Raw genomic sequence first — 26,406 nt, 5'->3', positions numbered from 1 at the left:
AAAACGGTCTGTATCCACCTACTTCTACACCTTCCATCTGTCCTTTCTACCTGATGATTTTTATTAACTTGTTAGACATGGGGAAAATTGGATCTTCGTGGGGAGGCCAAGGAAAACAGTGCACAGAATCAAAATTGAGATTTAGTGGGTGAGAAATACACACTTAGCACACTCACACAGAGTACTGATGCCAGATGCTTTTCCCCATACACCAAGCCATTGTCAGCAGACACCAATGGGGTGTCAGGTAGTTCATTTCTGACACTATCTACTTGGAAATAGCATCAGATCCCACAGGTTAAGGGCTCATCCCAAAGTATCGCCCCACTTCAGATGCCAATCACAAGTTCCAGGTTGTGATTTGTGTTTCTCACTGACCAGCTGTAAATCGGGGTTCCCATAACCCTCCTCCTCAGGTTTGATAATTTGCTAGGACAATGCACAGAACAAAAGGAGACACTTTACTTACATTTACTGGTTTATTATAAAGGGTATTATAAAAGATACAGATGAACAGGTACAATGAGGGAAGGTCTAGAAGGGTCGGAGTGCAGAAGCTTCTGTCCTGTGTTACTGGGGTTTACCTTCACCCTCCCAGCACCTTCGTCAACCTGGAAGCTCATTGTTCAAGAGTTTTTATTGCCTTTAATTTTCAACCTCTTCATCTTTCCTGGATGTCAGTGGACAGGGCTGAAAGTTCAAACCCGGTAATTACTTGGTCTTTCTGGTAACCAGCCCCATCCTGGAAGGGGAGAAGGAAGGAGAGACAACATAAGGCAAAGTTTAAGTCACATGCTACTCAAAGAACCAATCTCTTTGGTAATAGGCTTGGATATTCTGCAAGGTTAGTGGGGTCATACACCTACACATTCAGCAGAGTACTAGGGTATGCATCTCTGTGTCTCCATTTACCTTTTCAGTTGAAAGCAGAAATAAGAGATGGGGAGGCTGGGTGTGGTACTCACACCTGTAATCCCAGTACTCTGTGAGGCTTGGGCAGGAGGATCATTTGAGCCCGGGAGTTTGAAATCAGCCTGGGCAACATAGTGACACTCCATCTCTACCAATTATATATATATATATATATATATATATATATGCTCCATCTCTACCAGTTATGTATATATATGTATATACACACACACACACACACATAATTTTTTTTTTTTTTGACATAGAGTCTCGCTCTGTCACCCAGGCTGGAGTGCAGTGGCATGATCTCGGCTCACTGCAACCTCTGCCTCCCAGGTTTAAGCAATTCTCTGCCTCAGCCCTCCGAGTAGCTGGGATTCCAGGCACTGCCACCACGCCCAGCTAATTTTTGTATTTTTAGTAGAGACGGGGGTTTCACCATGTTGGCCAGGCTGGTCTTGAACTCCTGATCTCGTGATCCATCCGCCTCAGCCTCCCAAAGTGCTGGAATTACAGGTGTGAGCCACAGCGCCTGGCCCTAATTTTTTTGTTTTAAAGAGAGATGAGGAGAACTCTCTTTAGGTTCCTGCATCCAGCTATGCCTAAGTCATAAAGTCATCTCTATAATTGGCCTTCTCAATAAATAAATTTTTTCTTAAACCATTCTACCTTATCAGCATAATCAATAGGGGCTCATTATGAGTAATAAAGAACACTCCTATCACTCAGGAAATGCAGAAGGTTTTCGATAGCTCTATACCAGGCACTAGGGACAAAGACCAAACATATTTCTTCTTATACCACAGTAGGATTTGGCTTTGGTTGCCTAAAGCAAGTTACTGATTTATTTTCCTCTCTTATAAATGAAATCTAGAGGTAGGCGTTTCCAGACTAGTATTTTGGCTCTATTATCATTAGCCTTTTTCCAGATTTCTGCTTTGCATGCTCAGCCCGTGCCTCCATTTTAAAGTTCACCTCATGATCTAGCATGGTTGCTGGAGCTCCCCATGTCGTGTTTTTATCCCAAACAGGAGTAAAGGGAGAGGACAGTTGTCTATCTCCTTTTATTAATATTTCTTAACTTATATTTTAGAACTTTCCTAATATATATAACAGTGAAAATTATAGTATAATGAACCCCCATCTGCCCTTCACCTTTTCCAGCAATTACAAACATTTTCACCATTTATTGTCTCTATTCTCCTCTTTGCTGCCCAATTCTTACCCACCTCACTCCTACTCCCAGAGTATTTTAAAGCAGAGATTTCTTTTCAATCCCTGCAGACATGTCAATTTCTGACACTGGGCCCCAGCTAAGAGGATTATCAATATGTGTTCCAGAGATGGTCTTGATAAGAAGGGAGAGGATATGTAGAGCGTCCCTGGTGAAAAGCTTCACCTGTGGGGCCCAGAGGAACATTACATAACCCTCTACCTCCATTCTCTTCTTCTGTCCCTCTTGAGTCACTGAGCTTATACCCTTTCCTTTCATGAGCTGTGGGCTAGATCCGGAACATTTTTCAAAAACAAATTGCTTCCTGAGGAGTCATCGTTAGCTATTTGCTTGTGCCCAGAGGCATAGAGAATGGATGAGCCGATGGTCTGGAGTGAGAGGCAGGAAAATGCCTTGTAAAATTGGCAGCCCTGTAGTTTGCAGCTAATGAAGCTGATATCTTTTCTGCAGATGGTCTTGGAAATCCTGGCATTTGATACATACTCACCCCACCAGGAGAAATGAATACCTCTTCCCGGATGCAGCTATTTCCCCTGTCTAATATGACACAGAGACCACTGTGCTGTGACCTAGCCCATCTTTTTGTTATAATGGAGTCGCTTAAAATATTTATCTCCTCCCTCCTGAGGCAAAGATATTGCCAGAATGAAATGGGCAAGCTATTTGTCTAATCCTGTGCCCTATCATCTGTGTAATGGCTATTTTCAATTGTTTAGAGGAAACAACATACCACTGAACTGTGAGCTGTCTGAGTAGTAAGGAAGAAAGCAATTTTGTTTCACCTAGAGAAACCTGAGAGAGTTCTCTAGGATAATGAGGTGCTGCATTCAGCCCACTTGATGTGCAGACTTCACACTCATGCACTTCCCCTCATCTGTCAAGATGCTCCCTGGGCAGCCATGGAGTCCTGTGTTTGGAAGACAGATGTGGCTTTTTTTGTTAAGTCAACCTTCATAGTGTGTATAGGGGCTCTGCAGGATTTTGGTACATGAGGCTCAAGTTCATTTCTCTTGTTTATATCCCAAGCTAAAGGAAAATAACAATGGCAAGATCTATTTGAGATGCTGCCTTTAGCCCAACCAGCCAACCCCCTTGGTGCTTTCTGTCTCTGTGTGTGTATAGGTCAGTGGGACAGCATGGAAGAATACACCTGTATGATCCCTCGGGACACCCATGATGGGGCATTTTATAGAGCTGTGCTGGCACTGCATCAGGACCTCTTCTCCTTGGCACAACAGGTAAAAACCTACATGCACCCAGATCTCTCAGCGAGGAAAAGATTGTAGTGCTTCTAAGCACATGGTGCTTTGGTAATAAGCTGTTGTACTTCAGGTCTGATGTTTACTTGGCTCTGTGAGTGCATTTGAATGGTTTTGATGCATTGCACTCAGAAGACTGCCAGCAGGTTAGCTGGGGCTACTTTTTGTTCTGAGGGGGACAAATGTGTTCTGGAAGCTACTGTCACAGTTGCTTTTAGAGTTAGCTTGTTGGGTCATCATTGTATCCCTTGTTGTAGAGAGAAGCTGTATTTCACCAAAAGATAGGATTCAGAGAGCCAGCAGTCTCACTGTGCAGCAGAAATCAGTCACAAGGGTCTTCTGGCCATGCAGGCATGTCACACATTGATTACCTTCCGAGGAAGCTAGTACTTATTTGCAAATAGCGTGCTGACTTGCAGAATGAAATAATGAAGTAATCCCATCCACCCTGTCAGACACGAGACTTAGATGAGGTGCCCGGGTGACCTGAGCACTTAAGGCATTGGGACACTATAATTAACCTAAACATTCAAAAACAGGAAAAGCTCTGCATGAGGGGTTTTTAATTGATGGCACAGAGGAAACTGCAGTGCTATGGCATCCCCCAGGCTCTCATTTATGTGATGAGAACCAAGATCTCGGTTGTCTCTGTCAGAGACACAAGAGCTCCTGTTCACGTGGACAGGATTGGACATCTCTGCCAAGTTTAGAGACACTCCCTCATAAGGACAGAGGGTGCTTGGAAGCCAGAGCTACCACCTGGAGCCATTGAAGTGTGTGCAGAATCTATTTTCATAAACATGCCCAGCAAGAAAAAGTTAAACGAGGGCAGATCCCCAGGCTGGGCACAGTGGCTCACACCTGTAATCCCAGCACTTTGGGAGGCCGAGGCGGACGGATCACTTGAGACCAGGAGTTCGAGACCAGCCTGCTCAACGTGGTGAAACCCTATCTCTACTAAAAATACAAAAATTAGCTGGGCGTGGTGGCGGATGCCTGTAATCCCAGCATCCCAGCTACTTGGGAGGCTGAGGCAAGAGAATCACTTGAACCCGGGAGGTGGAGACTGCAGTGAGCCAAGATCATACCACTGCACTCCAGCCTGGGTGACAGAGTGAGACTGTGTCTCAGAGAAAAAAAAAAAAAAAAAGAAAAAAGAGGTAGATCCCCAGTTATGTCCTCTTGAGATGCAAGAACCCGTGATTCAGTTTTACAGCCCACATTCCCATACCCTTGCCACCTAAGATTTTGTGTGTTACCTTAGATAGATGTTAAAGTTTTGGATGCCATACATTTCTGTCTTTGATGAGAAATTGGATAATACCTCCTCTCAAGCCATTCAGTTCTGGGAAAATGCCCTTCTTCAGCAAATTTCTCTTTTCATCCCTGGAATTTAAGTGAGACAGATAACTTCTGTAGCTAGTTGGGGTGCCCTAAAATAACCCTAAGCTCCCAAGTCCAGAGCTCAGTCCCAAGGGTTGTTTCTCTTCTAGTGCATTGACAAGGCCAGGGACCTGCTGGATGCTGAATTAACTGCGATGGCAGGAGAGAGTTACAGTCGGGCATATGGGGTAAGTGTCAACTATTCTGCACATTGTCATTTTTGAGGCTTATTTCCATACTTTTTTCAGAATGGGCTATTGAGAACTCACAGGCTGCTGGAAACATGCCTGTTTTCTCTGATCGGCAGATACCCTGACACCAGAAGGAATGATTTAAATTAATCCTGTCTTTTGGATTGTTCGTGCAGTAATTAGTTTGGAATGCGATTTGCTTCCATCAGGCCATGGTTTCTTGCCACATGCTGTCCGAGCTGGAGGAGGTTATCCAGTACAAACTTGTCCCCGAGCGACGAGAGATCATCCGCCAGATCTGGTGGGAGAGACTGCAGGTGAGCTTGGTAGAAAGCCCCAGTTCACCCGCCTACCCCTACCCCTTCCAGGACCTGGGCGAGTGCCCCCCTCCACCCCGGCTCTTACTCAACTTGCTTTTCCTGCCTCCTCCACCAGTGTGTTGCTTGGCTTGCATACAAAGCAGAATACTCAAAGGCTCCTCACCTAAGCTTAAGCTGTGAGAGAATGACCAATTTTCCAGTCTCTTCTTATTCTCTTCTCTAGGAATTAAAAAAAATGTTTTTTAATAAGTGACACCTGTGACCAGTCAGTTAGGAATCATAACCTCAAAATCAGTGGTTCTCAACCCTAGCGGCACAGTAGAATCACCTGGAGAGCTTTTTAAAATCCTGATGCCCAGGCTATTCCCCAGGCCAATTAAATTTCTGGGGAGAGACTCAGGATCAGTATCTTTTCAGGTTCCCCCAGATGATTCCACAAGCCAAAGCTAAGAACCACTCCTCTAACTACAGTTGCAGGCCGCTTGCACCAGCTTTTCAGATGGGGTTGCCTTAGGTTCTCATTGGCCAACTCCTGCTATTTATAGTCACTTAGGTCAGAGTCATCCTGTCGCCTCTATTGAGGTGACACTGCAGTTTCCCCTTGTAGAGAAGCTTTCCCAAGTCCTCCATCAGTGTTTTCGTTGTCACATTCTGATCATTTTAACATGAGGAACTGTCACTCCAGGTCTGGGAGTCAGGAGTCTAAGTGTTCTGGGAAGGATGGCCAGTTCTCCCATTCCTTGAGTGGGTAGGATAGGAGGTTCATCAGCAAAAGAAAAAAGAGAGAAAGCCTTTACCACTCCAGAAACCATTTATCTCCCTGCCTGTCATAATCCATCTCCCCAATTATAAGCCATTTCCTCTCAACTAAATCCCCACCTAATTGCTAATTCCAAATTCTCGCTTCAGACCAATCGAAGTTTGTGCTTCCAGGCATCTCAGTAGGCTGCGACAAAACCTTTTGACTCCAAACACATTCCTGGCTAGGAAGCTCAGGGCACATTCCCCTGGACAGGAAAGAGTAATGGGCAAAGGAACATCTATGAATACAGTCATTTATGGCTCTGAAATGAGCACATACAGTTCTTTTACATGTTTTATTAGTAATTATGAAATGGCCAGTGAATGTTTTGATGGAAAATTGTCTCCTGGGCACCAGAAAGAATTCCACAAATAAGCATTTCCCACTTGATTTGTACACACCCCAGTTCTTTGAAATGCCTACAATAAAGAGTTTCTACAGCAGAGATCTGATGAACCTTCTGACAGTCTGACAAGTGGGACTTGATCCAAATGTAGACTTAGAGGAGAGGGGAGGCATGGATTGAGTCCTGGGAAGAGAGATGCCTGTCTGACTTTACTGGGTCCAGGACACTGTCACCACCTTAAGCCTTCGTGACTTTCCTATCTTGAGGCAGCAAGATGCTTTTTGGCTTACAAGAGGCCAAATTATTTCAGCATCTGGGAGAACCTAACTATTGGTGAGGAGTAACAAAAAATAATCACTCAATGTACTTTTTTCTGTTATTTTAACTTTCTAAATCATTGTTGTCACACTTCATGGGATGGAAAAATGTGGTCCAAGGCCTGAAAGTAAAGCATTACATTTATAGTGGAAATTTGGCTCTTGTGGATGGCTTGCTGTCAAATGAACTGCTGGGGCTAGAAAACTGCCATTTTGTGGTCAAATCATTTAAATTAAAATCCCCAACCAGTATTATAGTAGTGGAAAAATACATGTTTGTTACTTTTCTTCGGAGTTGCACCAATGCTTTTGGTTCCTAAGACCCTCCCATAGGGCAGTTAGAGAGGTCAGCCTTACTGGCGCTGGGTCTCTTCTTGCTTTGGGTTTTCCAGTCAGGCTCAGACTGCATCTTATCATAGCTAAAAGCCTGAGATCATTGTTGCTAGACTTTTAAGTTTATCTCCATGGAGGACAGCTCCATGGGTTCATGGAATTTACCGTGAAGCAGTAGATCTCAGGAACCCCCCTTCTGAGTCTGACTTCTTATCAACAAGGATGAAAAAGGAGTTCACTTGGCCGGGCATGGTGGCTCACACCTGTAATCCCAGCACTTTAGGAGGCCGAGGCAGGTGGATCGCTTGAGGTCAGGAGTTTGAGACTTAGCCTGGCCAACATAGAGAAACCCCCTCTCTGCTAAAAGAAAAAAATACAAAAATTAGCCAGGCGTGGTGGCGCACACCTGTAATCCCAGCTACTTGGGAGGCTGAGGCAGGAGAATCGCTTGAACCTGGGAGGCAGAGATTGCAGTGGGCCAAGATTGCGCCACTGCACTCCAGCCTGAGGGACAGAATGAGACTCCGTCTCCAAAAAAAAAAAAGGAGTTCACCTGACTCTCTGTACACTCTATAGTTGTTAGATGTAAAATTGGCTTAAGCCCCTTTGATAATTAATTCACTTTTTAAATTATTTTATTTCTTTATTTTTTTGAGACGGAATCTCGCTCAGCCCCCCAGGCTGGAGTGCAGTGGCATGATCTCGGCTCACTGCAAGCTCTGCCTCCTGAGTTCATGCCATTCTTCTGCCTCAGCCTCCTAAGTAGCTGGAGGCGCCCGCCACCACGCCTGGCTAATTTTTTTTTTTTTTTTGTATTTTTTAGTAGTGACGGGGTTTCACCATATTAGCCAGGATGACCTCGATCTCCTGACCTTGTGCTCCGCCTACCTCGGCCTCCCAAAGTGCTGGGATTACAGGCATGAGCCACCGCGCCCGGCTTTTTTTTTTTTTTTTTTTTTTTTTTCACCTAATAGAATGTCTGCCAGTGTGTTTTCTACAAATGTTAGCTACTGTTTTAATTATCTTACAATAAAAGTTTAATTTGTGGCCAGGCGCAGTGGCTCATGCCTGTAATCCCAGCACTTTGGGAGGCCGAGGCGGGCAGATCGCTTGAGGTCAGGAGTTCAAGACCAGGGTGGCCAACATGGCAAAACCCCATATCTACTAAAAATATAAAAATTAGCCAGGCATGGTGGCACGCACCTGTAGTTCCAGCTACTCAGGAGGCTAAGACAGGAGAATCGCTTGAACCTTGGAGGCAGCGGTTGCAGTGAGCCGAGATTGCGCCACCGCACTCCAGCCTGGGCGACAAGAACGATCCCACGTATAATCCCAACACATTGGGAGGCTGAGGCAGGCAGATAGCTTAAGCCCAGGAGTTTGAGACCGGCCTTGGCAACATGACAAAACCCCGTCTCTTCAAAAAATACAAAAATTGGCCAGATGTGGTGTGCGCCCATAGTCCCAGCTACTCAGGAGAGGTTGAGGCGGGAGGATCGCTTGAACCTGGGAGGTTGAGGCTGCAGTGAGCCATGATTGCACCACTTTACTCCAGCCTGGGTGACAGAGTGAGACCCTATCAAAAAAAAAAAGAAAGAAGAATTTCTAAGTGTAACTGAATGAAGCATTTCCCCTTCTGTGTTTTTGATCTGAGACGAGTAGAAATGAAGAAGAATCTAAGATGCCAACATACACAATATCTCAACAGTCTTTTTTTTTTTTTTCAGAAGTCTTTTTTTTTTTTTTTTTTTTTTTTTTTTTTTTTTTTTTTTTTTTTTTTGAGACGGAGTCTCGCTCTATCGCCCAGGCTGAAGTGCAGTGGCGCAATCTCGGCTCACTGCAAGCTCCGCCTCCCGGGTTCACGCCATTCTCCTGCCTCAGCCTCTCCGAGTAGCTGGGACTACAGGCGCCCGCCACCACGCCCGGCTAATTTTTTGTATTTTTAGTAGAGACGGGGTTTCACCGTGGTCTCGATCTCCCGACCTCGTGATCCGCCCGCCTCGGCCTCCCAAAGTGCTGGGATTACAAGCGTGAGCCACCGCACCCGGCCTCAGAAGTCTTAATGGAGGTTTAGGCTTAATAACTTCAGAAATATAAATGCTACCAACTTAAAAGCAATGTCACTTCAAAATTTTTTTAACTTATTTACATTTAATTCATTTTTGAACTTTGAATGATACATTTTAATTTCTTTGTCAGTGATAGTCATCTTCAACCAGAAAGACTGAAACAAAATTTTAAAGTTGAAGATGTATTATGCGTTATTCACCATTCACAAAATAAATTGAAATCAATCATTTAATTTATTTAATCCTCACCGTATCCCTATGAAACTGGTACTATTTTTATTCCACTCTACAGATCTGTCAGAGGTTAAGTGATTTGCCCAAAGTCACATAGGGTAGCAAGTGACAGAGGCAGGATTCAAGCTCCAAACCCATGCTATACCATCTCTCAAACTGCTGAGATGCCCCTAAGGGCAGGGGTCCCCAGACCTGGGGCCGGGGACTGGTGAGTAGCCTGTTAGGAACCCAGGAGACACAGCAGAAGGTGAGGGATGGGCAAGCTCCACTTCCTGTCAGATCAGCAGCCACACTGGATTCTCACAGGAGCATGAACCCTATTATGAACTGTGCATGCAAGGGATCTAGGTTGCACACTCCTTATGAGAATCTAATGCCTGATGATCTGAGGTGAAACAGTCATCCGAAAAGCATCCCCCCGCCCCCCGCCCAATCTGCGGAATAATTGTCTTCCACAGAACTAGTCCCTGGTGCCAAAAAGGTTGGGGACCGCTGCCTAAGGGTATTTCACTCAAAGTACCCTTAACCTGAGAAAGCTGAGATTCTATCAGCAAATCTCCTTTGTGTTTCACAGTGGATTTGGCTGTGGCTTGCAGGGAAGTTAAAATGTATCAGAAGGCCAGGCATGGTGGCTCATGCCTGTAATCCCAGAACTTTGGGAGCTGAAGCAGGCAGATCAGTTAAGGTTAGGAGGTCGAGACCAGCCTTGCCATCATGGTGAAACACCATCTCTATTAAAAATATAATAAAAGGCCGGGCACGTTGGCTCACGCCTGTAATCCCAGCACTTTGGGAGGCCAAGACGGTTGGATCATGAGGTCAGGAGTTCAAGACCAGCCTGGCCAAGATACTGAAACCCCGTCTCTACTAAAAATACAAAACTTAGCCAGGCATGATGGCACACACCTGTAATCCCAGCTACTCGGGAGGCTGAGGCAGGAGAATTGCTTGAACCTGGGAGGCAGAGGTTGCAGTGAGCCAAGATTGCACCACTGCACTCCAACCTGGGCGACAGAGCAAGACTCTGCCTCAAAAACAATGATCAGAAAACATATCTAATCTTCACTTCTGAATGTTCCAGGGCTGCCAGCGTATCGTAGAGGACTGGCAGAAAATCCTTATGGTGCGGTCCCTTGTGGTCAGCCCTCATGAAGACATGAGAACCTGGCTCAAGTATGCAAGCCTGTGCGGCAAGAGTGGCAGGCTGGTGAGTGACAACCACCCACCCACATGGACAGGTAGGGCCCCATGGTGTCCCTGGGCTATCCAGTTCTGTCTATAACCCAGTCTCTCTTATTTTTAAGGCTCTTGCTCATAAAACCTTAGTGTTGCTCCTGGGAGTTGATCCGTCTCGGCAACTTGACCATCCTCTGCCAACAGTTCACCCTCAGGTGACCTATGCCTACATGAAAAACATGTGGAAGAGTGCCCGCAAGGTCTGTATCCCAATGCATCCAGAACAGACCACCTTCTCCAGAATGCTCGCCTAATCTGCTTCTCTCTGCCTCTTTAAGGCCAGAAAAGAAACAGTGTTTAAGCCACCTACTCACAATGTCAGGGAGTCTCTTCCTATTATGAAGCTATTTGGCCTGGTTTCATAAAGTGAATCACAGTTGAGGAGATGCATGTATACCATTGATCAAACCAATGAATGTGATCACAGTTATATGTATTTGTATCTAGAAAGTGCTGGGACTAGAAAGGGCACACTTTCTACCCCTAAGAGAAGATGGGCTGTTTGGTACAAAAAAGAGCAGATTTGTAAATACACAGACTAGAACTTTCACAAGACCAATCTGGGTTTTTCAGACTTCTGGTCTCCTCTCCTGTCATCAGTTTGGATTCAAAAGGAATAACATGCAGGGTATAATGCTGAAACCAGGAGGGAAAGTTAGCTTGAAGCCAATGTAGAATTCTTCTGACTTTATTTACAGACAAGCCCTTGGGAAATAGATGTGGCTCCTGGTTTGGGGGTTTTTTTCTTTAAATAATCTGCCTGGATGATGGTGAGGACTAATAAACAGTAGGCCCTGGAGGCAAAGTCAGCACCTGCTTTGGCTTCCCCTTCCTCTTTCTTACCAAACGGAAGAGGGAGTCTCACTAGCCTTCTCTCCCCATTGTGACCCCCACAGTGAGGTACCTGAGATGAGAGAGGAATAAAACCCAGCCACTGGAGCCTCTGCTGTGGGAAGATCTCATAAAATAGAAGTTGTGTTTCTGCGGAAGGCACACTTAGGAGATCTGGTGACTGGGTCTAGAAATTGACTAATTTTGTACATGACTGACTCAGGGTGGCTGTGAATACCACCCAGAGTGGGATCAGCCAGCCTGTACCCAGGAACGTGGTCTTTGGGATTTACTGCAGTACCAGTGACCTAAGTTTCCTTCTTCAAATGTGCAGCTTGGAGATTTTGTTTGTTTTTTGTTGTTTTGTTTTATTTTTCAGTCTCTGTGAGCCTCCCAGGCCAGAGCATTTCTGATTAAAAGCTGACCTCCTCCAGGCAAATGAGAAAAACAGAAGGTGCTGGATCTGAGTATAGTCTGATTTCCCTCCTATGTATAGCCTCCAAGTCTCTGACTGTCTTGCCCAAGGCAGGTTGAAGAAGTCTTTTGGGTAATATCTTAAGCAAGGAGTGGCTTCTTTCAATATAAGACCCCAGCCCAACTTCTCCATGGAATGGTCTTTCTTAGTAGCCCAAATTCTGTGGAATTAAAAATTAGGAACCTATTTAAAGTAAAGTGCTGGGACTTCAAGCCCAGAACTAGAGATGTCATATCTTCATAGTTAAGGAGCTACCCAAGGAAAACTGACTACTTAATAATTGTGCTGCTGAGCAAGACACTCACTGAGCCTTACTTTCCTCCCCTGTAAACAAGAATCATGCTCTGCCTCGCCTGAGGCAAAGGAAAGTATTTGTGGGAAAAGCAGACCATGTTATCCTGGAAGGCATCAGGCTGTGGGTATATGTATCATGTTTTCCTAGACAAGACACTTCACAGAGTCCAGAGACAGGCTGGTCCTTCTGTAAAATTTCACTGAGCCAAGGCCATTGTTCTTGCCCACAAACCCACCCATGTAATCTAGAACCAGAATATTGTGCCTAGCTAAAATCCTGCGGGCCTATGAGAAGCCCCTTCTTCCAAGTGACAGGTCCTTCATTTATAGGAGGGAAAGAATCATTTTTCCCTTTTTTCATTTCCTGGGGATGGAGAAAACAAATTTTAAATAGAACATTTCCAATTCCTTGAAAATAAGTTGCCTTATACTATACAGTAGAAAGATACTGGATTCTCTTATGCTGGATAAACGAAATATTGGGCTTCAAATCCAAACTTAATACCCAGCCTCCCCAGCTTTGGCAGTTTATATTTTGTTCAGCTCCTTATTAAGTCCACCAAAGAGTTTAAACCCAGTGTCTGGATTGTTGATGACAGGTAGCTTATGGGCTCTGAAAAGCACCTACCATCAGAGTTCCTAGTTTAGCTCCTACCTGCGTGACGTACGCAATGATCACACTGAGTTATCACCTTTTTAGTGATTGAGTTTTTTTACTACCGCCTCCCAATTCTTTTTTTTTTTTTTAAACAGATTTAAGCCAGGTGTGGTGGCTCACACTTACAATCCCAGCACTTTGGGAGGCTGAGGCAGGCGAATCACTTGAGGTCAGGAGTTCGAGACCAGCCTGGGCAACATGGTGAAGCAATCTCTACTAAAAATGCAAAAATTAGCCAGGTGTGGTGGTGCACACCTGTACTCCCAGCTACTCGGGAAGTTGAGGCGGGAGAATCTCTTGAACCTGGGAGGCAGAGGTTGCAGTGAGCCAAGATCACGCCACTGCACTCCATCCTGGGTGACAAGAGCGAAACTCTGTGTCACAAAAGAAAAAAAAAATCAGATTTAAGACTGGTCAACGTAGTTCCCCTAGAAAAAAAAACTAAAGTGTGGTTCACACCTGTAATCCTGGCACTTTGGGAGGCCGTGGTGGGAGGATTGCTTGAGCCCAGGAATTTGAGACCAACCTGGGCAACATAGCAAGACCTCATCTCTACTAAAAATTAAAATTAACTGGGTGTGGTGGTGTGTGCCTATAGTTTCAGCTACTGGGAGGCTGAGGTAGGAGGATCACTTGAGCAAAAGTGTTCAAGTCTGCGGTGAGCTATCATTGCACCACTGCACTCCAGCCTGGGTAACAGAGTGAGAGACCCTGTCTCTAAAGAAATAAAAATTTAAATTAAAAAAGATTAAAATTAAAGGAACATTTATTACTTCCCAAGTGTGGGATGCTAATGTAGTTCATTTTTCAAAACTGGTGGTGAGTAATGGATCTCTGTGAAGACAGAAGTCTGAGGGACAGGTGTCTTGTTAAGTGTTGGAACATCTGTGTGCCTGCCCTGTCCTCATGCATGGATTAGCTGCTTGATCAATTGTTTGTCATGTCATTCTGGCTCTGGGTTAACCCAATCTCTTCATGCCAATTAATTCTTTATATTGAAAAGCATCTGAGATTGGTCTTGGCCCCCAAACTAGGGAGTTTCATTTTCTTCAAGGCCATCATCACTAACATGTTTTATTTTTTTTTTTGAGACAGAGTTTCGCTCTTGTCACCCAAACTGGAGTGCAATGGTGTGATCTCGGCTCACTGCAACCTCTGCCTCCAGGTTCAAGCAATTCTCCTGCCTCAGCCTCCTAAGTAGCTGGGGTTACAGGCAGCCACCACCATGCCCAGCTAATTTTTGTATTTTTAGTAGAGACGGGGTTTCACCATATTGGCCAGGCTAGTCTCGAACTCCTGACCTCAGGTGATCCACCCACCTTGGCCTCCCAAAGTGCTGAGATTACAGGCGTGAGCCACCACACCCAACCTTTGTTCTTTTTTTTTTTTTTTTTTTGAGACAGTCTCACTCTGTTGCCCAGGTTGGAATGCAGTGGCATGATCTTGGCTCACTGCAACCTCTGCCTCCCAGGTTCAAGCAATTCTCCTGCCTCAGCCTCCCAAATAGCTGGGATTACAGGCGTGCCCCACCACGCCAGGCTAATTTTTGTATTTTTATTAGAGACAGGTTTCGCCATGTTGGCCAGGCTGGTCTGGAACTCCTGACCTCAGATGATCCACCCACCTCGGCCTCCTAAAGTGCTGGGATTACAGGTGTGAGCCACTGCACCTGGCTAACATGTTTTTATTTAAAACAAACAAAAATACCTCTTACATGATTTACCATAAGGAGAACTGTTATTTATCTGAAGTCTTGATTTTTTTCCTTCTTCTGCAGCACAGAACACGTTGCCTCTTTTTCACATTCTCTCATATAATGTTTCCTTTCCCTGTGTTAATGCATTTAGATTTTGCCATTTTTCCATTTGAGCTTTTGATGTTTGTACATTCTATCTCCATCCTTGAAGCCCTTTATTATTATTTTTGTTTCTATTTGTGGGTTTTCCCCCCTCTAGAAAAACCGGAAAAGATTTGTTTTTCCCTTTAAAAGTGATATGGACCCCACTTATCAAGATGCTGGTTCAACTGGATATGGCGGGCTTGTACAGTAGTCCCAGATCTGTGATTCTGTCTCTGCCCTTCCTCAGTTCAGCTGTCTGTTCCTGACTCACATGCCCTCTGCTCACTTTGTATACAAGCCGGTAGTGTAAATAGATCTAGCTGCTTTAGGGTGCTCTGGAGATTTTTGCCCCTAAGTCACCCTGTTCAACCAGATGTGTGCTGAGCTGATATCTTCTGCCTATTCCCTGTGAATGCATGAGGGTCTTCACCCCAAATCTGTGTTCTTATTTGGGTGCTATATGATTTTTAAATCTATAGTTTTTGCTCCGCTGGACTGTCCAAGATACCCTGGTGTTGTAAACAAATACCAAAGTTTTATTAGCCTGAAACAATTCCCAAAAGCCTAATATCCCCCAGGGTAACATATTGATAGTGAAGTAAGCAGTTGTTTCAAATTACTTTATAGGAATTTTTATTTGGGGTAGCCAGGCATGAAACTTTGCCAGGGCTTATAAAACTGGTAATTATAGTTGGCAAAGGAGAGCCAAGACTTGAGTTGAATAAGTCATGAATCTTTTTGAAAAGCCCAGCCTCTCCCAGCATCACTCCCTGGTCCTCTGTCCTATGGGGTCGTCATTCTGTGCTCTAGGGTATTCTTTTTGGAGAGGGGTTGACTCATGCCTATCAGATGAACGGTAGCTCCCTTCCTCCGAAGCTGGGCCACAAGCCTAGTGGCTCTCTATGCCTTTGTCCTGTTACAGATTGATGCCTTCCAGCACATGCAGCATTTTGTCCAGACCATGCAGCAACAGGCCCAGCATGCCATCGCTACTGAGGACCAGCAGCATAAGCAGGAACTGCACAAGCTCATGGCCCGGTGAGGTCCCCACTGACCTGGGGCAAGTCACATTCCAGCCCTGTCATCCCAGCAGCTTCTGCAGCAAGGAGGAGTTCAAGGCTTCTTGGGTGGCTGATTGCTGACATCTCTTTTTCCTTTTCCAGTTGAGATCCCAGGCAACCACCAAAGCGTGCTGCTCTCAAAGTCTCTGCCACTTGCTTTGCTAGGTTCAGCAGCCCAAGAGCACCCATGTGCTGTTCTCCTGGCGTCTGGCTTTAGAGTCCTTGTTTTCAAATGTCAGATATGCTGCCCCTGCCCCCCTTTTTTTTTTTGAGATGGTCTTGCTGTGTCACCCAGGCTAGAGTATAGCCTTGATCTCCTGGGCTTAAGCAATCCTCCCACCTCAATTTCCCAAGTAGCTACAGGCACGTGCCACCCCACTGGCTAGTTTTTTTTATAGAAACGAGGTCTCTACAAAAAACAGGCATAGCGCCTGCATTTCCCCCTACAAGTTTAATGTTGCCCAGGCTGGTCTCAAACTCCTGTGCTCCAGCCAGCCTCCCTCCACAGCCTCCCAAAATGCTGGGATTATAGGTGTGAGCCACTGTGCCACTCTATGCTGCAGATTTGATATTTGACTTCAGAGAAGTGACTTAACCTCTCTGTGCCTCAGTTATCAATATAAAAGGGATAGTAACAGTTTCTATTTCCTAGGGTGGTGTAAAGTAGTGTGAGGATTAATGCAAAGAGTACAATGTCAAGCATTTCGAGCAGCACTTGGAATACAGTAGCAGTTAGTAAATGTGGGCTAATCTCATTACAAAGAATGGAGGGGAAGGGAAAAGTAAGGGAGAAGCCATATAGCAATCAATAAAGAAGTAACTCTCAACAACTATCACCCCCAAAAATTGGGTTTGGGGTAGATAGGTCCATACAGACCTATCTGTACCAGGTACCTGGTTTATGCTGTCATTGAGAGACAAAGGTCAAGATGGAAAGATGGTATCTTAAAAATGTATTCCAAAAGCCCATCTCCTTTCTTGCATATGGCTGAAAATATTGCTAGCTCCTTTACATTGCCTCCTGAGAACAAGAGGAAATACTAGAAGGGCTTCAGTGTCCCCCTAACAATTTGTGGTCCTCTTAGGAGGTCTGTTTTGAGGAGGGAGCGTCATGGGAGCTTGTTTCTCTGCTTCCAGATGCTTCCTGAAACTTGGAGAATGGCAGCTGAATCTACAGGGCATCAACGAGAGCACAATCCCCAAAGTGCTGCAGTACTACAGCGCTGCCACAGAGCATGACCGCAGCTGGTACAAGGTGATCAGAAGCAGGCCACCTGTGAGACCCAGCACCCTGGCTGGCTCGTGTCCTCCTGTGTGCTCGTGGTTACAGCTGAGCTTCTGCGGAGCTAGGCTGATGCTGTGAACTTGCTTCTTGAGTCCCCGGAGCCTATCTATCAGAGGCCCAGGGAGCCTGCGTTTCCCCCTACAAGTTTAATTAATACGGAAAGATTATTGGAGAAATACACGTTACACCATTATTATGTGTATGTGGTGCTGGGGATTGCTGCTGTCTTATAGACTCTGAGCTGCTTGTTTTCCTGGGAGCATCTGGACACATGGTTAATCTCTGGAGCAATATCTTCCCTTGGGTCATCTGTTCTTGCTCAGTGTTTTTCTGATTTCCATCCTTGCCTGCTCCTCTGCTAAGAACCTAACTTTCTTTGTTTTTATTGGAAAGATCCAAGTAACATCCTGTTATGTTACAGGAAACTTTTGAAAGAGATAAACAGAATTAGAAAATATACAAAAGATGTGATTGATGGAGGGGTGATTTTTGGAAGTATATATCTTTGGTGAGAACACACATTCTCATTTCTTTTTGAGAGGCTTCCTGGTAACTACTTGGTGTGGCAGATGTCATTGATGTCTTTCCAGTATTTCCTTGGCTTGCCAATACTTTGTGAATTAATCTCTCTGAAATCTAAACTTGCATCTGAGGACTGCAGAAGCACTTATAATACAGATCTTACCTTTGTTTAGGCATGCTTCATTCTGGTTTGAAAAATGTCCATTTTGTCATAAGAATAATACTCTCTCTAGGACAGCTTGCATGTCCAAAGCTGGAAAATACATCCGGTAAACACTATTAACTGGAAGCTTATTAATCAGAGTTGTATTCTAACCAGAGTTAGAATACACTCTCCAAGTTTCATTCATTTAGGTTTTAGGAAGTAAGCAAATCACAAGAAAAAAGCTGGTTTCAGGAACTTTAGTTTTAGTTTTTAAAAGCTTTTCCTAATATGGGTCCCTTTGGTTTTATGATGTGTTCTACCATCAACGTCATGGCCCTGTGTGCATGCCAGGACTGTTTGTCTTGTTCACCTTGACCCCAGGTCATTGCCAGGCACATAGCAGATATACAAGAGATATTCGGTGAATAAATGAAGGTATGGGAAAACTGAAACCTGGGTCATTGTAGAATTCTTACTCATCAAGTAAAGGTTAGTTGTGATCAATCTGTTCTGCTTAGATAAGAAAACAGACACACCTGTGTTCAAGGTTTTTGGCAAGGCATACAAACGAATTTCCTTATTATTCAGAAAGTTCAGCTATTAATGGGTCACGTAGTGTCTTACTATCACTGCAAAGTTACCATGTCTGGAAGCAAACTCTGCCTCACACTCGCTAAACCAAGCAGTGGTACGCTGTAGAGTCATTGCCGCTCAGAACCCCAGAGAGAGAGTAGTATTCCTTTATCCAAATAAGCACCAGCGGTTCTTCCTTCAAGCATTGAGCACTGGTTCTCTGTCAGGCCATGGGCTAGGTGTTGGGACCAGGCAGATGGGTGAAATTCTTTCTCTGTCATGCTCCTATGCTCTTCATGTCTTCCTTTGTCCACTATCTGGTGACCTGTCAAGACTTTGCTCCCTTGAAATATTGTGATGACTGCTGCTTGCCCCCACTTCTGCTTGCCACTTCTGCTCTCCCCTAAATGTACACTTTATACCCAGTGCAGCTCTGCTTTCTGGGTGAAAGTGCCAGCCCCATGCCTGCTCCAGGCGTGCTTTGCTGGCCTCGCTCTCGCTCCTCGCCTGCGTGTATCCCCTGCGCAGTCACATCCATGGGCTTGTTTCCCGTTAACCAATCTGCGCATCTCTGGCCTTATTCTTCCCCCTTGCCAAGTAGTCCCCACTGCTGCCCTCTTGTTTCCCTCCTTGCCCTTCTGCAGCTCTCTTCCAGACCTACCCCAAATCCCTCTTCTTGACAAAGCTTTCCAAATTCCTGTCCTTGCTACTCCCATTGTGCCTTGCAGAGTACCTAGGTCTTCAGGTTTGTGCGTGAGCTCCCCTAGGAGGCCGGGAGATCCCTTGAGGCAAGAGCTCTCTCCTGCTCCTCTTGCTGTGCCCTTCTCGCAGTGCACTCATAGTACGTTATATAGTTAGTGCTCCACAAAGTGAGTGGATCATGTTGAATTTAGTAAAACAGCCATTTCTGAGTGTCTCCTTGAAGTGTTTGCTTTATGGACACAGAGAAGAGGCAGGAGCAGCTGTTCCTCAGCATTGACCTTGCGTTCCTCTGAGCCCTGCTGTTGGTCACAGCTCCGGTGTCTGTCCTTGTCTTTCTCCCCAACCAGGCCTGGCATGCGTGGGCAGTGATGAACTTCGAAGCTGTGCTACACTACAAACATCAGAACCAAGCCCGCGACGAGAAGAAGAAACTGCGTCATGCCAGTGGGGCCAACATCACCAACGCCACCACTGCTGCCACCACGGCCGCCACTGCCACCACCACTGCCAGCACTGAGGGAAGCAACAGTGAGAGCGAGGCCGAGAGCACCGAGAACAGCCCCACCCCATCACCGCTGCAGAAGAAGGTCACTGAGGTACCCTTCCCTTCTTCCTTATTAACAACCAACCAAGGTGCCAGGCTCTCTGAGAAATGGAATCGTTGTTAAGCTTAAAAGGAACCTGAGGCTGTATCTGAAGTGCCAGGTGGAGCTGGAAAATACTGCCTATCTACCATCCAGCACTGCCTGAGACAGGGCTTTGTGTGTGAATATTTGTGTTTGGGGAGCTGATGCAGCCTCTATGCTGAAGAACAAGCTCCTTGTCAAGCTTCCCTATGGATGAGCTCATTCTCTACGTGCTGCAGCTGTGTGTGGGCAGCTGTATACAGCTGCGGGTCCACTCTGAGGATGGGGCTTGGGAGGTCCATCCTCTGCCTTTTTCTCTCCACTTCCACTTCTTCCCCTTCCCCTTGGGCTATCAGTTCAGAATGCACCAGGGCAGCTGGCAGGCCCAGAGATCAGGGTGTTCAGAGCCTCAGCCCCATCTCCTCCCTCCATCCTGTTCAGGAAGCCACCATCAGCCCAAGATAATAACAGTTATGATACAGTTGCCATTTATTGAGTCTTTACTATGTGCCAGGTAATGATTAAAGATTTTTCATGAATTAACCGATTTAATTGTTATAACCACCCTTTGAAGTAGGTACAATTAGTATGCTCTTATGCCCATTTTACAGATGAGAAAGCTGAGGCAAGAGTGTCGCTAACAGGTGTGTGTTCCAACAGGATCTGTCCAAAACCCTCCTGATGTACACAGTGCCTGCCGTCCAGGGCTTCTTCCGTTCCATCTCCTTGTCACGAGGCAACAACCTCCAGGATACACTCAGGTATCAGAGAAGGGAAGGATGCAACTCTGGTAGGCCATGTTAATGGCAGGACCTGGAAGTCACACGTAAAAGTCCTCTTTCCCTTCCTGACCCTGATCAGGACACCCAAGATCGATGTATGTGCCTTTTTTCTGCACTGCAGTTTAAGGAGTAACAGCTGACTGGGCCCCACCTGTGTGGGTGAAACCTACAGAGAGTGAGGAGGAGAAGTGGAGCGAGAACTACCCATGTGTGGTTTATTATGTAGGGATTATTAACCCATCTGTTAATCACAATATTTCTTTTTTTCTGACCACCTGTTGCCTGTTGAAGTTACAGCATTTCTAAAATCCCTCAGCAACTTGGAGAGGTCTAAACAAATGACTCAAATCAGTTAACCCAGAGGGTAAAGGTGACAAGGTCCACATCCTCCTTCATTTGAGGATCTCCAGCCAGCTAAGAGCCAGGTGTCCCTGTTGCCTCTGCCCTACAGCGACTCTTACATGTGCAGACTTGTGGCTCTCTAAAGGTTATCCTGGCTCGTCTGTTTGATGTCTGCATACATGCCATGGTGACCCCTCGGTGACCTGGGATGAAATGCTCATTTGCTCAGGGGGATTCTTGTGGTGTTCAGTCAAGAGCACTGCCACCCATCACAGACACCTGCTCCCATGGGAGGCCAAACACATTTGAGAGTCACTGGTTGGAGTCCCTGCCAGCTCTCTTCTCAGGAGCCTTAAAGATGAAAAACAGGCAGGCAAAAACTGGGAAACTAAATTTTCTGTGACTTTCTCATTTCTTTTTCAGAGTTCTCACCTTATGGTTTGATTATGGTCACTGGCCAGATGTCAACGAGGCCTTAGTGGAGGGGGTGAAAGCCATCCAGATTGACACCTGGCTACAGGTGAGGACACTTGGTTACAGGTGAAGGTGGCTCCAAGTCTCTCTTCTGTGTGTCTCCTCTTACCGGCATGCTCTGTTCAGCGTCCCAAGGCAGCGTGTGTTAATACAGTGCTAAGGAAGTAGGGCTCGGTCCCAGTGTCAAGTGTCCATATTTTCTTTATTTTCTTTTAGAAACTAAAGGGAAGGGAATGAACCATTTCAGAGCATCAGCTGAAACAAGTTAAAAGAATTGATCTTTGCCTAGAAGAATAACTAGTTGTTTCAAGTCTCATATGCTACATACTGTGTCTTTTTGAATACCAGGTTATACCTCAGCTCATTGCACGAATTGATACACCCAGACCCTTGGTGGGACGTCTCATTCACCAGCTTCTCACAGACATTGGTCGGTACCACCCCCAGGTACGTGGAGATCCTGGGCAGTTTCTCATCTAACCACTGGTTTGGTGGTCAGCCTTTCCAAAAGCTGCCCTGGAGACACAAGCGCAGGAACTGGGAGCCATGTGTTCCATCCTGGCCCAGGAGGGTCTGTCCAGCCAGCCGTCCCAGAGGGCCCGGGAGCCTTGCTATAAAGAAAGTGTTCCCTCCAAGACTGAGTTAGCCTCTTCCTGGTAGTCTCAAGCAGATGTTAATGTCACACTCACCACTTGTTTTGTCATTCTCCTTAAAATTCACACCAGCTCTTCCCCAACCCACATTCCTTTATAGATGTTCCTTCTGTCTTTCCCTCAGGCCCTCATCTACCCCCTGACAGTGGCTTCTAAGTCTACCACGACAGCCCGGCACAATGCAGCCAACAAGATTCTGAAGAACATGTGTGAGCACAGCAACACCCTGGTCCAGCAGGCCATGATGGTGAGTCAGAGCCACTGTGGGGTTCCATAGACCCTGGTCACTTAGCTGGTGGGTGCGAGTGGGATTGTTTTTCTTCCTCGCATTGGTGCTGTGCACTTCCTCTGACTGCTGGAAATACTACCTCCTGTGTCTCCAAAACAGACCTTTCTGAGGTTAGCTGATTCTTCATGCTTCTCTCCTTCTTCTCTTGGCTTCAGGTGAGCGAGGAGCTGATCCGAGTGGCCATCCTCTGGCATGAGATGTGGCACGAAGGCCTGGAAGAGGCGTCTCGTTTGTACTTTGGGGAAAGGAACGTGAAAGGCATGTTTGAGGTGCTGGAGCCCTTGCATGCTATGATGGAACGGGGCCCCCAGACTCTGAAGGAAACATCCTTTAATCAGGTACGGGGTAAAAAACACGAAAGGACATAACCCTGTAGAAATATTCTGCCACTAAAAAAAAATGAAATGAGAAAAGTTTTTACAGAATGAAAGGACATGACCCAAGGCCTTTGTCAGATTTCTTTTCCTCTAGGCTTTCCACTGACTTTAATAAAACGAGCTCTGATGGAGGTCACAGACCATAAAACATCAGAAATTAGTTACAGGGACCCTTCTGAATTTTAACTGGAAAAGCCCAAGATTTCTCAAGAGGTCATCTCGTCTCTCCTCTCACCCTTCCTTCCCTATAAGCCATGCTGCTGATTTGGGAGCTCCAGGGTTGGAGGCCTGCACCTCTGCTCTCACTTTCTCCAGCCCACAGCAGGCTCCTGAGGAAATGTCTGCAGTCAGCCTGGGGATTTTGCCTCCTGGCTTGGTTGAGACTTTGATCACTTGAAAACGTACCTGCTTTCTCTCTCAGGCCTATGGTCGAGATTTAATGGAGGCCCAGGAGTGGTGCAGGAAGTACATGAAATCAGGGAATGTCAAAGACCTCACCCAAGCCTGGGACCTCTATTATCATGTGTTCCGACGAATCTCAAAGCAGCTGCCTCAGGTAGGATCTTCAAGCTCCTGGCAGGGTTAACTGTCATTATAGTCCTTTCTGTTTTACTGTCTATGAATGTTCTAACACTCATTCCAAAGCATCTGGTTTTACTTCTGCTTTGGGGACAAGTAATTGTTATTAGCAATCCACTGAAAAATACTTAAATTGCGCTTAAATTCCTCCCTGGAGGCAGAACACTAAATCCTTTGGTAATTATTCACAGCTCACATCCTTAGAGCTGCAATATGTTTCCCCAAAACTTCTGATGTGCCGGGACCTTGAATTGGCTGTGCCAGGAACATATGACCCCAACCAGCCAATCATTCGCATTCAGTCCATAGCACCGTCTTTGCAAGTCATCACATCCAAGCAGAGGCCCCGGAAATTGACACTTATGGGTAAGGACCATTGTGCACTTCTGTCACCCACTTCTCCTTCCTACCCTGGCTGAGACCCCTTCCCTCTTCTGAAATTACTGCTTGCCATTCCCACTACTCACCTATCATAGCTACATCTCTCCCATGCTCATTGAGAGGGAAATAGAGGACAAGCAAATTTCTCATTATGTCCTCAGGACTTAGTTATTCATGTAGTTGGGCTTATGTGAAGCATGATCACACACAAAGGGAATGACAAAGGCATGCAAGACAGAGAAGTAGCAGTGGAAGGCAGGTGTTGGGGACTGATGAGGCCAGGAAGGAGGCAGCTAGGTGCAAGTGGGGAAGGTGCTAGCTCCTCTGAAACGAGGGCTTCTGGCTCTTGAATTTTTTTTTTTTTTTTTTTTTTTTTTACCATCATAGTCTCTGTGGTAAATGATTGTGTAAGATGAACAAGTGGATTCTCACAGTGAGATTTGTTAAGCAAGTGGCCTCTGGAATTTCCCTTGGGGTAGAATGTTACTTATGGGGGATGTTTTAGGGAGGCCTTAGTGCTATGGTGGCACTTTGAGGCCTCTCGCTGTTTTTTTTTTTTTTTTTTGAAACAGAGTTTTGCTCTTGTTGCCCAGGCTGGAGTATAATGGCGCAATCTTGGCTCACTGCAACCTCCATCTCCCAGGTTCAAGCGATTCTCCTGTCTCAGCCACCCGAGTAGCTGGAATTACAGGCACACACCACCATGCCTGGCTAATTTTTGTATTTTTAGTAGAGTTGGGGTTTCACCATGTTGGCCAGGCTGGTCTCAAACTCTGACCTCAAGTGATCCGCCTGTCTCGGCCTTCCAAAGTGCTGGGATTACAGGTGTGAGCCACCGCGCCCAGCCGCCTCTTGCTTTTTTTTTTTTTTCCCCAAGACAGAGTCTCACTCTGTTGCCCAGGCTGGAGTGAGGTGGTGTGCTCTCGGCTCACTGCAACCTCCACCTCCTGAGTTCAAGCGATTCTCGTGCCTCAGCCTCCCTAATAGCTGAGATTACAGGCGCATGCCACACACTCAGCTAATTTTTATATTTTTAGTAGCGAGAGGATTTCACCACATTGGCCAGGCTGGTCTCAAACTCCCGACCTGAGGTGATCTGCCCAGCTTGGCCTCCCAAAGTGTTAGGATTACAGGTGTGAGCCACCACACCCAGCCTCGCTTCTCGCTCTTAATAATGCTCATGTTTCTTAAATGCAGTGATTATTCACCAACACCAATTAATCATGGTCCACAGGTGATTGTCTCTGCATGAGCTGTTGTCTTCTGGTACCAAAATGTGGGTCAGGCTGGTTCTTGGGGTGTTTAATTAAAGAGAGTTTAAGAAAAGAATTGTTCCCAGAGGTGTAAGCAAAGCTAAGAGAATCAACAAGGAGCGCTCATGAACAAGCACAAGTGTGAAATTGTTACTCAACCCTCACCCACCCCCACACTCCAGAACTGGAAGAGCAAGGAGCCCAGCTAAAACCGTCACCATGCCAGAGAGGCCATCTAGCAGAGTCTACAGCCCAGAGAGAGTGGCGGCTTCTAGAACTGGGGCCAGGCTGGTGGTGGGGTGCACATACCCTGACCTCTCCCTCTACCCAGCCTCTGACCTCCTGCCAGTACCCTTCCACCATTGGCCACGCCCAAGTGGGATCCCAAATGATGCGGCCTGTAGGAGTCAACCTTCTCAGAACAGAGGAGGACAGAGTGGGTCGGAAAACAGGAATGATCATTTCCGTGCCTAACCATTCCTGGTCCTCAAAAACAGGTTTTGTTTTGTTTTAATTTGAACAACATTGGTCATTGAGAACCATAAAATGCAAAGCCACTCTTCATTAATTCTAAGGATTGTTTTTTCTTTTTGTGAGGAACGTATGATTAGGTAAGGCATATGTAGTCTGTGGGATCTCTTGAATGCAGTGGCGCTCTCAGCTGAAGAGCTGAGGACCTCTGATATACACTCACCGCTCCCACTGTCCCTTACAGGCAGCAACGGGCATGAGTTTGTTTTCCTTCTAAAAGGCCATGAAGATCTGCGCCAGGATGAGCGTGTGATGCAGCTCTTCGGCTTGGTTAACACCCTTCTGGCCAATGACCCAACATCTCTTCGGAAAAACCTCAGGTATTCAGAAACCTGAAATGGCAACAATTTGAGAAGTCTTCTGGTTTTTTCCTACATTTGTCTCATGTAGTCATGTATTATATCATAACAAAAAACTATAAAATTAGGGAGCCAGGCACGGTAACTCATGCCTGTAGTCCCAGAAACTCCAGAGATTGAGGCAGGGAGATGGCTTGAGCCCAGGAGTTCAAGGCTGCAGTGAGCTGTGATTGCGCCACTGCCCTCCAGCCTGGGTAATAGAGCAAGACTGTCTCTTTAGAAGAGAAAAGCTGGGCGTGGTGGCTCACACCTATAATCCTAATATTTTGTGATGCCAAGGTAGGAGGATCACTTGAGCCCAGGAATTCAAGACCAGCCTAAACAACATAGAGAGACCCCATCACTATTTATTTAAAAAAATTAAAAAGGTGACCGGGCACAGTGGCCCATGCCTGTAATCCCAGCACTTTGGAAGGCCCAGGCGGGTGGATCACTTGAGGTCAGGAGTTTGAGACCAGCCTGGCCAACATGGTGAAACCCTGTCTCTACTAAAAATACAAAAATTAGCAGGGCGTGGTGGCTACTCAGGAGGCTGAGGCACGAGAATTGCTTGAACCTGGGAGGCGGAGGTTGCAGTGAGCCAAGATTGCACCATTGTACTCCAGCCTGGGCGACAAGAGTGAAATTCCATCTCAAAAATAAATAACTAAAGTAAGAAAAAAAAAAATTAAGTGGCCAGGCATGGTGGCTCACATGTAATCCCAACACTTTGGAGGGCTACAGCAGGAGGATTGCTTG

General features: G+C 45.9%; 1 protein-coding gene and 1 long non-coding RNA gene across 7 annotated transcripts in view; one reads left to right on the top strand and one right to left on the bottom strand.

The window, feature by feature from the left end:
- Nucleotides 1–26,406, top strand: part of MTOR (mechanistic target of rapamycin kinase) — a 155,640-nt gene that overhangs the window by 111,768 nt on the left and 17,466 nt on the right. For all 6 annotated transcript variants that reach the window (XR_009214909.1, XM_032758905.1, XM_032758906.2 and 3 more), the window contains 16 exons: nt 3,269–3,384; nt 4,899–4,976; nt 5,189–5,296; nt 10,482–10,607; nt 10,705–10,836; nt 15,657–15,772; nt 16,933–17,050; nt 19,370–19,618; nt 20,309–20,409; nt 21,196–21,292; nt 21,595–21,693; nt 22,024–22,146; nt 22,344–22,526; nt 22,987–23,121; nt 23,336–23,510; nt 25,494–25,629. Coding sequence is in view for 5 of the 6 variants with exons in the window: in XM_032758905.1 (XP_032614796.1) it covers nt 3,269–3,384; nt 4,899–4,976; nt 5,189–5,296; nt 10,482–10,607; nt 10,705–10,836; nt 15,657–15,772; nt 16,933–17,050; nt 19,370–19,618; nt 20,309–20,409; nt 21,196–21,292; nt 21,595–21,693; nt 22,024–22,146; nt 22,344–22,526; nt 22,987–23,121; nt 23,336–23,510; nt 25,494–25,629 (2,092 nt within the window). In the remaining variant the exon portion in view is untranslated. The remainder of the gene's footprint in view (nt 1–3,268; nt 3,385–4,898; nt 4,977–5,188; nt 5,297–10,481; nt 10,608–10,704; nt 10,837–15,656; nt 15,773–16,932; nt 17,051–19,369; nt 19,619–20,308; nt 20,410–21,195; nt 21,293–21,594; nt 21,694–22,023; nt 22,147–22,343; nt 22,527–22,986; nt 23,122–23,335; nt 23,511–25,493; nt 25,630–26,406) is intronic.
- LOC131384246 (uncharacterized) lies at nt 475–6,098 on the bottom strand. Its single transcript, XR_009214912.1, has 4 exons — nt 5,948–6,098; nt 5,058–5,277; nt 4,665–4,791; nt 475–742 (listed from the first exon to the last, which is right to left on the bottom strand). It is a non-coding gene; the product is annotated as an uncharacterized LOC131384246 (long non-coding RNA).

This window comes from Hylobates moloch, unplaced genomic scaffold (genome assembly GCF_009828535.3).
Source record: "Hylobates moloch isolate HMO894 unplaced genomic scaffold, HMol_V3 SCAFFOLD_9, whole genome shotgun sequence".
Classification (NCBI taxonomy): domain Eukaryota; kingdom Metazoa; phylum Chordata; class Mammalia; order Primates; family Hylobatidae; genus Hylobates; species Hylobates moloch.
This window is presented reverse-complemented; position numbering and strand designations above follow the sequence as displayed.